Genomic DNA, 15,211 nt, shown 5'->3' with positions numbered 1-15,211 from the left:
AATAATAAATCGAGTGTTGATTTTTTTGGTGTATTTTAAAAAATGTTGGGATAGAAAAATACAATCTCTTTCATATTACATTTAACTTTTTTAGCATGACCATAGAAATGATCATTTCTATAAAAATTTTTGAAGCATTCATCATTTCCTTTCAATCCTTGATATTCAAGTCATTTGCTTTTGAAGTACCGTATCTAATTTCTTCTACTTCATCTGTTATTGGTTCTAACTCTGACAGATTCTCACTGCCCATAATTTTGTGATTCAGCAATTCTTCAGTATCACTTGCACCAGGAAATCTTGAATCTCTTGAAAAATTTTACTTTACAATCCATTTTCATTATGTTTTTATTGTGTTACCTGATAGTTATAAATTTTATAACCAGCAAGAGACCAAGACATTTTATAAGTCGTAGAGATAGATGCTAATACTAATTGGGAAAGGATGTTCAGTAAAAGCTAATTTTGTGAGTAGTTCATTAGGGAATATTTTCTATTATGGCAATCTTTGCTTTCTAACATTACTATGTGTCTTTGGGAAGTGGGATAATGCCTTGGTAATCAGAAACTCTTGTAATTTGCAATCAGATTAAAAGAAGGGGTAAAAATTAAGCAAGTGATAAAGCTGGAAATGCAAATTGGTGTCCTCTACAAATGTCTATTATTGAAACCAAGACCGTGGATGTTTCTGGACCCAGGGACCAAAGTTGAGGCACTGAGAGTGAAAAGGTGAAAGAGTAAACTTTGTAAAATTTAGAAGAGTCATCACATAAATTGGAGCTGAAGCAAGAGAAAATGGCGCCCTGAAGCCTAGGGCTGTGGGAGGGAAACATCAATGACAAAGGGGATGGTGAAGGATATCTAATATAACTGAGAAGTCAAAAAGTTGTGGCTGAGAAGTCATCCAAGTTAATAGTAAACACCGAACTTGAGAAACAGGCTAACAGATGACCTAGGAAGTGGAGGTCACATTTCAACTTAAGATTCTCTGAAAACGGAGAAATCTATTGATATTGGCCTACTGCATTTCAAAGGACCTGGAGTTTTATGAATTTACACACCTTGCTGGTGTCCCCTACACTTCCTCGTTCTCTAGACTTTAACCAGGAGAACTTATGCAGGTAGTAGACAAGAATACGATACCTAAGTCCAAAAGGATCACTAAGAAACTAAAACCAGGTTTAAATTATAGATAAGTTTTAGATGATGGCATTCTCCAGCATTGCCTGGAGAAGTATATAGAATCAATGTGTCAAGTCAGCATTCCCTGGAACAAATGTGTATTAGATGGTCTTCCCATTTAACATTAATTGTACAGTTGGGCCAAGCATGGCATGAGCTTTTCTTAAGTCGTTTTGCTAAATTTTCTTTATGCCTCTTTTTATCCTTTTTTAGACTTTCCTGAATATTGTTTGGCTTGTCTTTTTTTTTTTTTTTATTTTCCCAAATAAAAATAATAATAACCTACATTGCTGAGTTCTAAAATTTGCCCTAACCATGCACTGAAGTTGGCCAGTCTCTTCAGCTGGTTCTTCTTAACCTGGAAATTACTTATTATAATAAAGAAGATGACTCAATCCCTTTAAAAAGCCTTAAAAATGTCATCTCTATTTCTAGGCTTCAATCACACACTTCTAGCTGATTATGGGAATGTGCTAACACGATTTGAAATTCTAGCATTTTCATCAAAATTATCAGTAGGTCTCATTCTTTGTCACTCAAAAAACTTAAAAAACCTAAGGGAAATGAACATTTCAATAAATCTAATACATTGGAGCATTTGGAGCTTTATTATGTCCTTTATTATGGAAATAATAAAGCTTTATTATGGAAAGTGAGGAACAGCAATTTTCTAGTATGAATGGTCTTACTGGATGGGGTAAAAAAGCAAGTGGCAGAAGGAATCTTAATATGGGGCTCCTGGGTGGCTTAGTCAGTTAAGCATCTGTGCAGAGCCTGCTTAGGATTCTCTCTTTCCCTCTGTCTCTGCCCTCCCCATATCGTTCTCTCTCCTTCCTCTCTCTCTCAAAATAAATAAAAACACATTTAAAAGAAAAAGAGCTCATATGATCCAGGCTTGTTCTGTTTTCATGCTAGACTCTCTTTCTCAAAAAAAAAAAAAAATATATATATATATACACATGCACATATATATGTGTATGTATGTGTGGCTGGGGGTGTTGAATTGCAGTCTATGGCCTCCTACAGAAGAATCATTTTATGAGCTTCAGATATTTTTGAATCCCATAAAATCAAAACGTTAATTACTGATCTAAAGTGTACCAAAAAGTCAACATTTATAAAGTTAAAAAAATTCAATGTATTTAAGTCCTTTTTTAGTGATGCATTTCTGATCTTCAAATTCTTATAGCTAAAAGTATTTCCCTTTATATCTCAGAGCAATAATTATTAATTTTATAGAATGAGTTGAAGTCATCCTTGAAGGAAAAAAAAACAAGATGGCATTTACTCAAAACCAGTTTTAATTTAGAATAATTCTTAGCTATAGACAAAGTTTAGAATATGACACTGGAATGAGAAAAGGTGATGATAAACTAGGACAAGGTCAAGTTTTACTTGAGAATAACGGCTTGAGTTATGATGCTTAATGCAGTGGATTGACGATAGTCTGTACTCTTTCTCTTTATTGGCAAAAGGTTTTTGGAAAAAGTCTTAGGTTATATGTTCTGAAAAATGGCCAAAATGCCTATTTAAACAAAAAAAAAAAGAAGTGCAACTTCTTGGTACAGATGTAATTTACCAGTTGCTAATGGAAACATATAAAATATATTTCAAAGTTATATACTGAATATTAAACTTTAGAATTCAGGGTTACACATTCTGGTATCCACTGTCTACACCAGGTGGGTCAGTCACTCCCATAATGCCCTTTTTCCCACCCTTGATGAACATTTATGCATTCTGTTTAACCACACACTTAGAATGCCCCTAATTTAACTCTGACCTTCATCCTGTTTTACTTTTTTTTTTTGAAGGTTTTGACTACACAAGTATAACACTATAAATACAGTCAAATAGTACAAGAAAAACCAATTTAAATATATATACTTTAAAAATTCTTAAGAAAGAATAAATGACATAAAAGAAAATATCACTTGTATACTACTTGTTTGAAATAACACGCTTAGCCACTAGATGTCACCCTTTAAAAAAGCAACAGAGTTTACTTCCCAACGTTTGCTACATCAATAGCTGTTACATTCCACTATTGGGTGGAAGTTGGCACCGTTGGAATTAGTCATTCTGACATGATGTAAAAAGAAGCTTTAACAACAAACAAACAAACAACAACAAACAGGGTTTCCTGTAAAGAGGGCTTCATGAGTCAAGCCTGATTTGAGTCTTTGGAGACCAAAGCCGGATGGTTAAAATGCCACAAGAGATAATAACATATAATTTTCAAAATGTTAAAAGCATGTCTCTCCTATAAGTATGAAGTGAAGATCAATAAAGATCTCATTCAACTCATTAATTAGCGAGGAACCAGTCAGATGGTAAGGAATGTAAGGCCTGTAAAAGAGCATTCAAGGAATGGAAACTTACTTACACAGCTTTCCAAAGGCCTGCTGAAACGAACTTGGTAACAGACACAAAACTGTGTCATGTTCTACAAATTACAAGCCACAGCCTCTGAGGTTATGTTTTCTATTTGAGAGAAATGATCTCTGCTAGTCAGAAGTCTAAGAGGTGACATACAACTTCACAGTGAAGCGACAAAGTATTTAGCCTAGATGTATGGACAACATGTAATTCTTTCACAATTGTGCCTAGTGCTTTACATGCACCGTCCCATTTTATTCTCAGAATCATTGCTTATGAGGTAGATGCTGATATTATCTTTATGTAGAGACTAGAACACTGAGAGGTCAAGGAACACTCTTTAGGTTATGGACCAGAGAGTGATCGTGCTGGAATGTGAATGTGGCCTGTCTATACAGTCTTTCTCCTGGGACCAAAGATGTAACAATTAGAGTGGTCTAGAGGATGATGGGATTCTATAAGACGAAGTGCATGTGAGTACACTATGGCGGCTTCACCCCCTCCTGTTTCTCATCCATGAAGGACAAATAGTGACAAAAGAAATTTCAAGTGCAACAGACATATGCTGTAAGATCAGAGCTTAGCTGCTAACGCTTAAATTCTTGAAAATTTGTGTAGATTACTTAACATATCCCTCACCATCCCACCAGCTTGTCTTTGGATTGGTATGATACACCAGATCCTCTATTACAATTTAAATAAGTGGAGAGTGGGAAATGATCAGAGTAGTGAGTCTCCACACAAAAGCAAGCAGTATCTTATATACTGTCTACAGGGAAACCAATTACGTTAGGTAAAACACTATCAATGGGTTTTGCTAAAAATGAAAAAGAGACCATTTAAAATATGCATAGTATTCCTGTAACATAATAATGCTTTATATTCTTTTCAGAGAATTTGGGACATGGGGAGAAATCTAATATACTGACAATATATTTGGGGAAGACATCTGCCTGACAAAATACCTGTCTAAAGAAAATGCTCTATTTAATTTTAAAACTTTAAAATCTTGAAGAAATTTTAGACACGATTAAATGAACTGTAGAAAATCATCTTAAATTTCTTGGATTTATATGCATAGAACCTCAGAAATGTGAGGTGCTCCAAGTTTTATTACTAATTCAGCTTCAATTCTTGTAAAGATTACACCACTCAGCTAGTGGCTGAGAGGATTCAGAAAACTAATCAAACATTATTATATTACCTATTATGAGTCTAGACAGTCTCCTCATCACACATACTTTGATACAAAACTCTGAAAGGAGTTTTTTCAGAGTATTATTTCTTTATCTCCATACAGATAAAAACAAACTTACAAGTTCCCTAGTCAAATAAAAATGTATAAATTTGTTAATGTATCACATTTGCATTTATACTTGCTCTAAAAAATGAGAAAGTTATATAAAGTAGAAAAGTATTGCTTTTTATGCAGTCTGTGTTGTTCAGTGTTCAGCTTCTTCAGTTTTCATGGATTATAAAATCTTTTAGGACAGAAGATAATCCTTACAAAACCATCATATAATGTTTCTAGCTTTAAAGGTAGATGTAATTTTAATAATAACATACCACATTTAAGGCTCTATTAGGCACAGCTCTGGTTGCCTTTGATTTATTCATCAATGTGAGGAATCTGAAATTTCTGAAGTCTAATTTTGAAAAAAAATAAGTCATCTCTTTGCATTAAACCATCTGCTCTACATGATTACAGTGACTCATTTTTAGCATTGAGCTTCCCCTTTTGTGATTCATGTTCAACCAACTGAACTCTTCAAAAAGCATTTATTTCTAATAAAGTGCATCATTGTTAATAGAGTGGTAATATAATCATAATCAATCCAGATTCTTATTGGATAGCACCTTAAAGAGCTCATGTAAATTTAGCATATCATTAATGCAAATTAATTTATTCATCACCAGAGAAGAGTCTGAAGATGGTACTCACGCAGGTTTAATTGTATGAGCATGTTTTTCATGGACAAAGGCACCAGCAAGACCTCCCGCTCCTGAGTTTAAATACTGGATAGAAAAGAAATTAAAATGTATGAGCATATGATAAAAATGAACAATAAAATCACTTGACTTTTTTGTTATGAAACCAACTTTTGACCAGCTCAAAATGTGTGATTTTTGAGCTTTTATAATAAAACATAATTTTACATTACCTAACTCAAAGAAAAAAAATAATAAACATAAGCATTATTAATTGAGACTAAATACCTATTACATTTTTGGCCAAATTTTGCATCAACTAAATAGGTAACAGTTCCAATGAAGTCTATCTAATTTTAAACCCTATTCATTTCAATTATTTTGTTACAAAAATATTTCCATAATAATAAAGCATCTATTTTTAAAACACCTACATTAAAATAAAATTAGTTTCATTTCCATAATCCCTGTCAATGAAATTGTCTTCAAATATCAATATCAAGTTGATTCCATAAGAATTATCTTTATGTATGTAGAAATGACACAGCATATCACCAAAACCTAAGAACCTAATCAATTTGAATTAAGTTCTAAGGGTGGAGCTTTTTTCCTAAAATCTCATGATTTTTCCATAGTAGCCAGGCAATTAAAGGAATTAGTACTCTATAGTGGATGGAAATACCCAATTTTAATTATTTATTATACTATTCTATCATATGACTTTATAATTAACTAAAGTCAGAAAAAAACAGTAACAAAAGAAATGGAGTAAAGTAAATCAAATAGTTAAAACTGGCCACCAATCCAGTTGTTCATTTAGATAACAATCAATGTGTAATAAAAGGATATGAACATATTAACTAATTTGTACCTTGTAGGAGCACCAGCAGGCAAAATCAACCCCCCAGTCATGTAAGCGGAGTTCAACATTTCCAACTGCATGTGCTAGATCAAAGCCAACAAAACAACCCTGGGGAAGAACATAATAACAAGTTTTGAATTTGCTTAATGATTAGAAATAATAAGTACAAATATCTCTAAAAAAATCTTTGACAAACTGCTGTACTATAAATATGGTTTATCCTTTGGTACAGTGGTTCACAACATGTAAACCACAAAACACTGGGCATTCCCAAGATCCTTCTAGGTCAAAATTGTTTTCAAAATATGAAGACATTTTTGCCTTCTTCACTGTGTTGACATTTGCAATGATACTTTAAAAACAGTTATGGGAAAATTGCTGGCATGTTAACACAATCAAGGTAGTGGCACCAGATTATATTAGCAGTCACTGCATGTTGAAACCATTTAGTTGCAGGGGGAAATAAGAAGATAATTTTGCTTAAAAATCTCCTTGAAAGGGATGCCTAGATGGCTTAGTTGGTAAAGTGTCTGACTCTTGAGGCTCAGGTTGTGATTTTTCAATCTTGAGATGGAGCCCCGTGTCAGGCTCTCCCTCTCTCTCTCTGCCCCTCCCCTGCTCATGCTCTCTCTCTCAAAATAAATAAATAAACATTAAAAAAACTCCTTGAGACATCTGTAAAAATGATAAAGTTATTTTAAATCTCAATGCCTTAGTTCTCATATTTTTAGGGTTTAACATGAGAAGTATGCATAAAACATTTGACCACATTCTGAAGTAAGAGGGTTACCTCAAAGTAATGCACTTATGCAATTATTTGAGTTGCAAGCTGAACTAGCCACCTTTACTCCACAGAGAACAATTTTTTTTAATGAAAAAGCAACTGAGAGACAAACAACAGTAATTCATACTTGGGCATTTGATAGACATTCTTTTGGAAATGAATGAAATGAGTGTCAAATCAAGGAAAACAAGTCATAGTATTTGCTGCCAATGAAAAAAGTTTCTAAGAGAAATTAGGATTTTGAAAACTTGTATCCACTTCTATGAATATGACCACTTCCCAATATTTAAGATATTTCTAACGAGTTTAGTAGTAACATGTGCTTTTTAAAATAATATATAATGAAATACGTAGGTGTTTGGAAAATATGAACCAATATTTTTCAAACAACCAATGTTTGATATTACATATCAAGCATGGATAAAGACCTCTTCAAAGTACAAAACCATACAATGGATTTTAATGTAACAAAGCAGAGAAAGTTAGTAATTTGGTTTCACATTGCATACCACAACTTGTCAAATTCTGGTACAGTATCAAAGAATAGTCATAACTAACTGAGAAAAGACTATTAAAATACTTTTGCTTTTTCCAACTATCTATCTGCATGAGGACTGATTTTCTTAATATGCTTCATGAAGGAAAAAAAGCAAGAGATTGAATGCAGAAGCAGATATAAAAAACTAGCTGTCTTCTATTAAGCCAAATTAAAGAGATTTGCCAAGTGTACAACATTCTTATTTTGTTTTAGAAAACATAGTTTTGTTTCCCTAATGGCATATTATTTATGTTAATATAATGTGTTTGGGATACCAGGGTGGCTCTAGTCCATCAAGCAACTGACTCTTGACTTGGCTCATGTCATGATCCCAGGGTCGTGAGATCAGGTCCCATGTCAGGATCCATGCTCAGCATGGAGAGATGCTTAGAATTCACTCTCTCTCTCTCTCTCTCTCTGCCTCTGCCCCTCTCCCCCTCTCATGTTCTCTCTCTCTCTCTCTAAAATAAAAAAAATTAAAAAAAATATATGTAATCTATTTGTTATTATTACTCTAAAACAAATGAATGAATAAATGTATTTAATTAAAATATAGTAAATATAGATATAAACACAATATCAAAACCTCTTTGAGGTCTTCAATGGTTTTTAAGAGTGTAAAATGTGCGCATTACTAAAAAGTTTGAGAGGCACCTGGGTGGCTCAGTCTGTTGAGTGTCTGACTCTTGATTTCGGCTCAGGTCATGATCTCCTGGTTTGTGAGTTCAAGCTCTGCATCAGGCTCTGTGTTAACAGCTTGGAGCTTGGAGCCTGCTTCAGATTCTGTGTCTCCCTCTTTCTCTGCCCCTCCACCTCTGCTTGCATGCTTGCTCTCTCTCTCTCTCTCTCTCAAAAATAAACATTTAAAATTTTTTTAAAGTTTGAGAACCTCTGCTTTAGTATATCCTCTAACCTGATGGAGTTAATAGTAGTTTTCAGTTTGTCACTGAATCCCACATCATGCCCACATTTAATTTAATTAATTCAAGTATATATATGATATGATAAATTGCCTTAATGGCTTTCATTCTTTGTCCATCCTTGTATCCATCTTCTTTGCCATGTAATTTTTCAGTTCTTCTCACTGTGGGCAGAATGTGATTCTCTGCACTGGGATTAGACAAGTTACATATTTTGACCAATGGAATGTTAGCACATGTAATACAAGGAGAGTCCAAAGCACTAGAGTGATTAGATTAGGCTTGTTTTCTCTTGTTCTCTGCCATCTCTGTAACAAGGACCTGCTTAGCCAACCTGCTGGCTCAGAGTCTTCCTCACCTGAGCTCAGCTTGGATCAGCTGCTCTCCCCACCTCTCCTTAGTAGGCCAAGAGATGCATGAGTGAGTTCAGTTGAGACTTAGCAGGATCTCTATGACTAAGTAATGCCTAGATCAGTTGACACAAAGATGACCAATAAAAATGATGCTGTTTTTATGACTCAACACTGTGTCTCCATATACATTTACTTGAGACCCTAATAGCCTCTTACTATTTGACTTTGCCTTGTTTACTTGTTTACATGGTCCAAGTGTTCTGTATGTCTGCCTAGCAGAATTCACTGTTTTAGAAACTAACCCTCCGTTTCTACTGAGTTCCCAGAAGGAAAATCTGAAGCAATGAATTATATTACCCAGATTGTACCCAAACAATAAGTTCATTTTAATGGCTTAACATCAAAACCTTTAACTTCCTATAAATCAAAATGTTAAAAGTTTTACTTTGAGAATATAGTGATTCTTTCCACATTAAGACAATTTTGTACATAAACATGAATTTAAAAAAAAAATCCCTGATCATTAAATGGGGGTAATAGTTCACTTTGCAAAAATGTTTTACCTGTGAGTTTTTCTATTTTTAGCTTACTAAGTGCATATAATAATTATGTTTTCAAAACTTTAGATTTCCTGCAACTTTGAAGAAACACATCTATCTATAGAAATTATTGCAGTAAATAATTTCAGAGGGGCCAATTTTAGATTTTTCTAACACCTTTTAAAAATAACTAATGTTCAGGAGCCTGGGTGGCTCAGTCAGTTAAGCGTCTGACTCTTGGTTTCAGCTGAGGTCATGATACCACAGTTCATGAGAATGAGTCCTGCGTCTGGCTCCCTGTTGACAGTGCAGAACCTGCTTGCGACTCTCTCTGTCCCTTTCTTTCTGCCCCTCTTCTGGTCTCTCTCTTTCTCAAAATAAATTATTTTTTTTTTAAAAAAAAGAATAACCTCAAACTGCTATTACAGGTACTTTCCCTGAACAGAGGGATGCAAACTATGACCTGTTTTTGAAGGTAACCTTGTATTTGAACACAATTAGTTTCATTTGTTTATTCATTTATTTTTTTATTATTTTAAATGTTTATTTATTTTTGAGAGAGACAGCGTGAGTTGGGGAGGAGCAGAGAGAGAAGGAGACACAAAATTCAAAGTAGGCTCCAGGTTCTGACCTGTGAGCACAGAGCCTGACACGAGGCTCAAACTCACAAACAATGAGATGGTGACTTGAGCCAAAGTCAGATACTTAATCAACTGAGCCACCCAGGCGCCCCTCAGTGTTTAAATTTTTCTATGACTACTTTTGCAAGCAGAATTGAGTGGTTTCAACAGAGACCATATGGGTCACAAATCTCAAATATTTACTATCTTGCCCATTAAAGAAAAGATTTGCTGACCCCTAACATATAGAATTAGTTTCATAAAGAAAACTCAATATATTGAAGAGTCAATTAGAAACTTTACTCACTATAAAGTGGCCAGAACTGGTATCTCATAGAAGAAAAAGTTTTTTACCAGTATTATATATCTGATTTTGTTTTGTTTTGTTTTGTTGTGGGGGAGGGGATGGATTTGTACTTTGTTTCTCTCAGAAAAAAAAACAGGCAATTCATGTCATAAATGTAGAGAATGATAGAAAAGAAACACAATTAATCTCTATCAAGATTTAAAGATGGTCAAAATCTGGGTTTGCAGACTAATGTTTAAATTCAGCACACACACACACACACGCACACACACAGATTTTTTTGTTTGTATTTTAAGATACATTTTAATATTGAAATTAAATTTAGAAAAAAAAAAAGGTCTGAACTTGACATCCTCTTTTTTCTTGCCAACATTTCTAATTAAAACCAGGTTTTTTTTTTCTTTTTTTGTGAAACAGTATTTACAACTCAGTTTTTTATAGATATTTTTTTAAAACTCAACTTTTCTTCAAAAACTTAAGAAACAGGAAAGGCAGCATTTTTATTTTATTATCAATTATTTATAAAGAATGTCACAATGAAGAAACAATGAAACTTCACCTACCATATCCCATTATTAAAAGCCCTGTAGTCACATCTGTGGTACCACATTAAAAAATCACTTGAGGCTCTTACAATATGTTTTAATGTATGTACAATTCTTTCCCCATGGATGGCAGAAACATAAATTATTAACATGTAACTGTTTTGAGGAAAGGACCAGAAGATACAAACTTTAATGAGACCACCAAAAAGTGATCTTTCAAAAGTTTCACTAGATGGCAGCATCTTAAAAATAAAGAAAAAACACATAGTTCTCCAAACCCTCACCATACTCATCCAGTTAATATTTTCGTATTTTACCTCTTAAGAGTAGGTAGAAAAACAATATGAATAGGTGAAAACAGAAACTGCTCATTTGAGTGCCTACTTAATGCAATTTTTTAAATAAAAATAAAATATTTTTCAACAGATTTCTATAAAATTATCCAAAGAGCTCACACTGATATTGACACAGCCACATGCATTAAGCTTGCTAAATCACAGTTTTGAGTGCAAGATTCCCTGTGACGCTTCAAAGTTATATTTCAGAATATAACTCACTTTGCTCGGTATGGCTTTTAAAGACCTTTGTCATCTGGTTCAGTCTTCATGTCTCCTGTGCCCTTTACCTACCTCCCTCTATTTGCAAAAACCTTTCTCTGTCTCACTTTGCATGGGTAGCTCAGGTTTTGATGGCAAGGTAACCTCTGTGAAAGATTATTTTGCCACACTCTCTCTTCTATCCCATCTGACAGCCCTGTTTGCATAGCTCTCTTGCAGTAAATTTCCAATCATATTGTCTTCTACTTTTACACAATATGCATGAACTTAAATAATTGTTGAATAAGTAAATGAATAAAAAGTCATACAATTGTCAGTAGATGTTCTCTAAACTGATACTAAATTTTAAAACAATATTATTTGACGCCCTTTGTTCTTGTGGCAATTTTATGTCATAGCAATTTATTCAGACCTATATCTTTTCAAACTCTATATAGATGGTAAAAACAAATGGTGGATTAACAGTAATAGGTTAACCAGTTATCTCTGATCTTGGGATTCTCCAAAGAAGTTCATAATTAGGGAGTAATTGGATAGTATTGGAGGAAGGTAGGAATGAAGGGGAAGAAGATGAAAGCTAGTAAGTCTTCTTGCCATAGTCTTTTATTTTTTTTAAGTTTATTTATTTATTTTGAGAGAGACAGAAAGAGACAGAAAGAGACAGAGAGAACTGCAGGCAGGTTCCACAGTGTCAGCGCAGAGCTTGACATGGGACTCAAACTCATGAGCTGTGAGATCATGACCTGAGCCTAAATCAAGAGTTGGATGCTTAACCAACTAAGCCGCTCAAGTGCCCGTCTGCCATAGTCTTGAAGCACTTAATTATCCAAAATGGATTCAAGTCCTATGATTCAAAAGCATACACAGATGCTAAATAATAATAATAATTATAATACTCAATAAAGATCTCTGTAAAAGGTGCCTCTATCATCTCTGTTAGTATCTCATTTCAGAGTCAATTTTTATTCTGAAAGTCTTTCATCCAGCCTGAGTTTATTATGTTCTCCAATTTCTTTTCATTTATTCTACTATGAAAGAGTTTAGAGCAAGTGTTCCCAAAATGTGCCACTTTGGCATGTGGAATATTTTGAGCTGAAGGCAATCAAGACTCTGCAAACTTAAGAGAAATATTTACCCTAGTTACTACCTAAGAGAATCTAAATTAGTTTTTCTCAGAATAAGAGTTATTAACAGAGATAAATTTTATCTGAATGGCCCAACTCTGTGGCAGTTCAGACATTTAAATACCAAACATCTGTTCTTCCTGTTGCCGGGTGAATTGCCCACCTCCCCATTGAACTCCAGGCCTCTATCCAATTCCTTAGCTGTGGATGGGATATATACCTCGGTTTACTTTTCTATCTTTGAATCGCTTATGTATATAGGGTTCTCATATGTACAAAATCAAATTTTATTTTCTCCTGCTAACCTGTCTCATGTCAACTTGTTAGACCAGCCAGAACAATCTTTGAGGGTAGAGGAAAATTTTCTCCTCAACAGTGCCTATTATTCACATTTGTATAAATTGCTATTGTAGAAACTTAAATTAATCCTTTTAGTTGGACTTGCTTAAAGTACATATTGATGACACTGACAAATCCATAGATGAGTAGTCAGAGGTGGGGAGCATGGAGTCAATTTGCTACTAAAATTTAAAAGAAATGTGTCAGTTAAGAAGGTATGAGACAGAGCCAACAGCTTATGGAGAGAAAAAGGGATTTAGGAGACAGAAAAGGCAAAAAAAAAAAATCTTGAGACTCCTAAGTGTTGTGTAATTTGCAGGTAAAAATGTCTTACTCCAACAAAGAGTGTGCTTTCAAGAGTAAATTTCTGCTATTTCTTTTACCAGAAAAAAAGCAGTGATTGTTGTCTCTATATATTGTTGGAAGTAAGTATAAAACTGAAGGGAAAAAAATAAAACAAATTGAGTGGCAGTGTTCTCTTTTAGAGTCTTTCTCCAGCTGGCAAGGACCTCACACAAAATAGTTTGTTTGATTTATTTCAGATACCCAAGATGAGAAAAATAGCTCAAGGTAATTTTTCAAGCTTAATTTAGTTCATTTAATATTTAATGAGTTAATGGAGCAGTCTGCATGTCCTAAGTGTGTCAAAGAATAGAAATGGAATTTGAAAAAGAGCTCAAAATTTACAAAACATGTTTTGATTTTTAGAATAGTTACCCATTATAAATAATTCTTCCAAATTTTCTGATTCTACTTAAATGGGGGCACAGTTGTGCTTTAAACAGCATGTGATCCATAAAATTAGCTTGATCCATCCTTGCTGATGTGTACACACTTATTCATCCACTGGCCAAACAGGTATGTATTTAAAGAAAGATAAGAGATTATGTGCAAAGCACTAGCATGTGTCTGTGAAGTTTATAGGGTCCACTTTCAATCAGTCATTGAACACTCTGCTGACATAAGCTTCCTAAATTTGAGACTTAAGATAAGCATAGAAATAATTACAAGATAGTGCAAAAGGTGGTCAATAATACATTTTCCATCATGCTATGAAAATACAATATAAAGACAGATTTAGCCTGACACAGGGAAGCAAGAAAATTTTGATGATGGAGGTAAAGGATTCCACACTCATTTTTCTATAGGAGGTAGTCAAGAAGTATATGAGTTGGGCCTATAAGAAATATTTCACTTTACCCTTTCTTGTAATATAAGCATAAATACATATGCCAGCTGTCACGGCTTCAGTGCCAGGGTCAATAGCTACAGATAAGAGTTGTGCTGAAGAGCTCAAATCCCATTTAATGGGCAGAGCTATTACCCAGCCTTGCCACTTATTCTACACAAATGATGATCCAGTATTGCCAACCTTCTTATTTCTCAGGAGATATTTGAAACTAGGAATTTTTATATAAAACCTCTTGACTTTTTATTGTTAACATGTGATGATTTTTTTTTTTAAATATACCATGTTTGTGGGGCACCTGGGTGGCTCAGTCAGGTAAGTGTCTGACTTCAGCCCAGGTCATGACTTCACGGTTCATGGGTTCAAGACCCACATAGGGCTCTGTGCTGACAGCTCAGAAGTTGGAGCTTGCTTCGGATTCTGTGTCTCCCTCTCTCTCTGCCCCTTCCCTACTCACAGTCTGTCTCTCTCTCTCTCAAAAATAAATAAACATTGAAAAAATAGATATACCATGAATGCATGTATAAAGGCTAAACAACACAAATCTTTAGGACAGGTTGTAACCTGTAAAGCAAGTAGTGGTTAAGCTGGAAGAACAGAATTCACATGTGGGAATTCTAACAGGAGGAAAAGCTAAGAATAAAGGCATGGAAACAGAAAGTATGACAACTGGGCAAGAAACCTATGAAACATTTGGTTTAGCTGAAAAAAGTTACATGAAGGAGAACAGAGGCAAATGTGATATTGATAATTTAGGTATATGCAAAATCATAAAAGGCTCAAGTGATTTGGATTTTTTTCCACAAATGGCAGAAGTGTGGTGGTCATCATGTGGGACAAACATGAGGCAGGGCATCTAATAGATATACAGATCTATCAGACACATGGATCTAATCACAGCATTCCCAAACACTGGCAGTTGTCTTTTCAAAGGCATGGTGACTTTTAACATTTACTTTTCTCTTTATCTACCCATCCTGTTACAAAGTGGATTTGAAGCAACTCTTTAATTTATCCATCACAAGGTAATAATACCTATATTAG

General features: G+C 34.3%; 1 protein-coding gene across 2 annotated transcripts in view; it reads right to left on the bottom strand.

The window, feature by feature from the left end:
* Positions 1 to 15,211, bottom strand: part of KYNU (kynureninase) — a 110,717-nt gene that overhangs the window by 40,749 nt on the left and 54,757 nt on the right. For both annotated transcript variants that reach the window (XM_042952391.1, XM_042952392.1), the window contains exons 9-10: positions 6,362 to 6,460; positions 5,504 to 5,577 (exon numbers count right to left, since the gene is read on the bottom strand). In XM_042952391.1, the coding sequence (XP_042808325.1) occupies positions 5,504 to 5,577; positions 6,362 to 6,460 (173 nt within the window). The remainder of the gene's footprint in view (positions 1 to 5,503; positions 5,578 to 6,361; positions 6,461 to 15,211) is intronic.

The sequence above is a fragment of the Panthera leo genome, chromosome C1 (genome assembly GCF_018350215.1).
Source record: "Panthera leo isolate Ple1 chromosome C1, P.leo_Ple1_pat1.1, whole genome shotgun sequence".
Lineage (NCBI taxonomy): Eukaryota > Metazoa > Chordata > Mammalia > Carnivora > Felidae > Panthera > Panthera leo.
The sequence above is the reverse complement of the archived record's forward strand: the minus strand, read 5'-3'. Positions and strand labels throughout refer to the sequence as shown.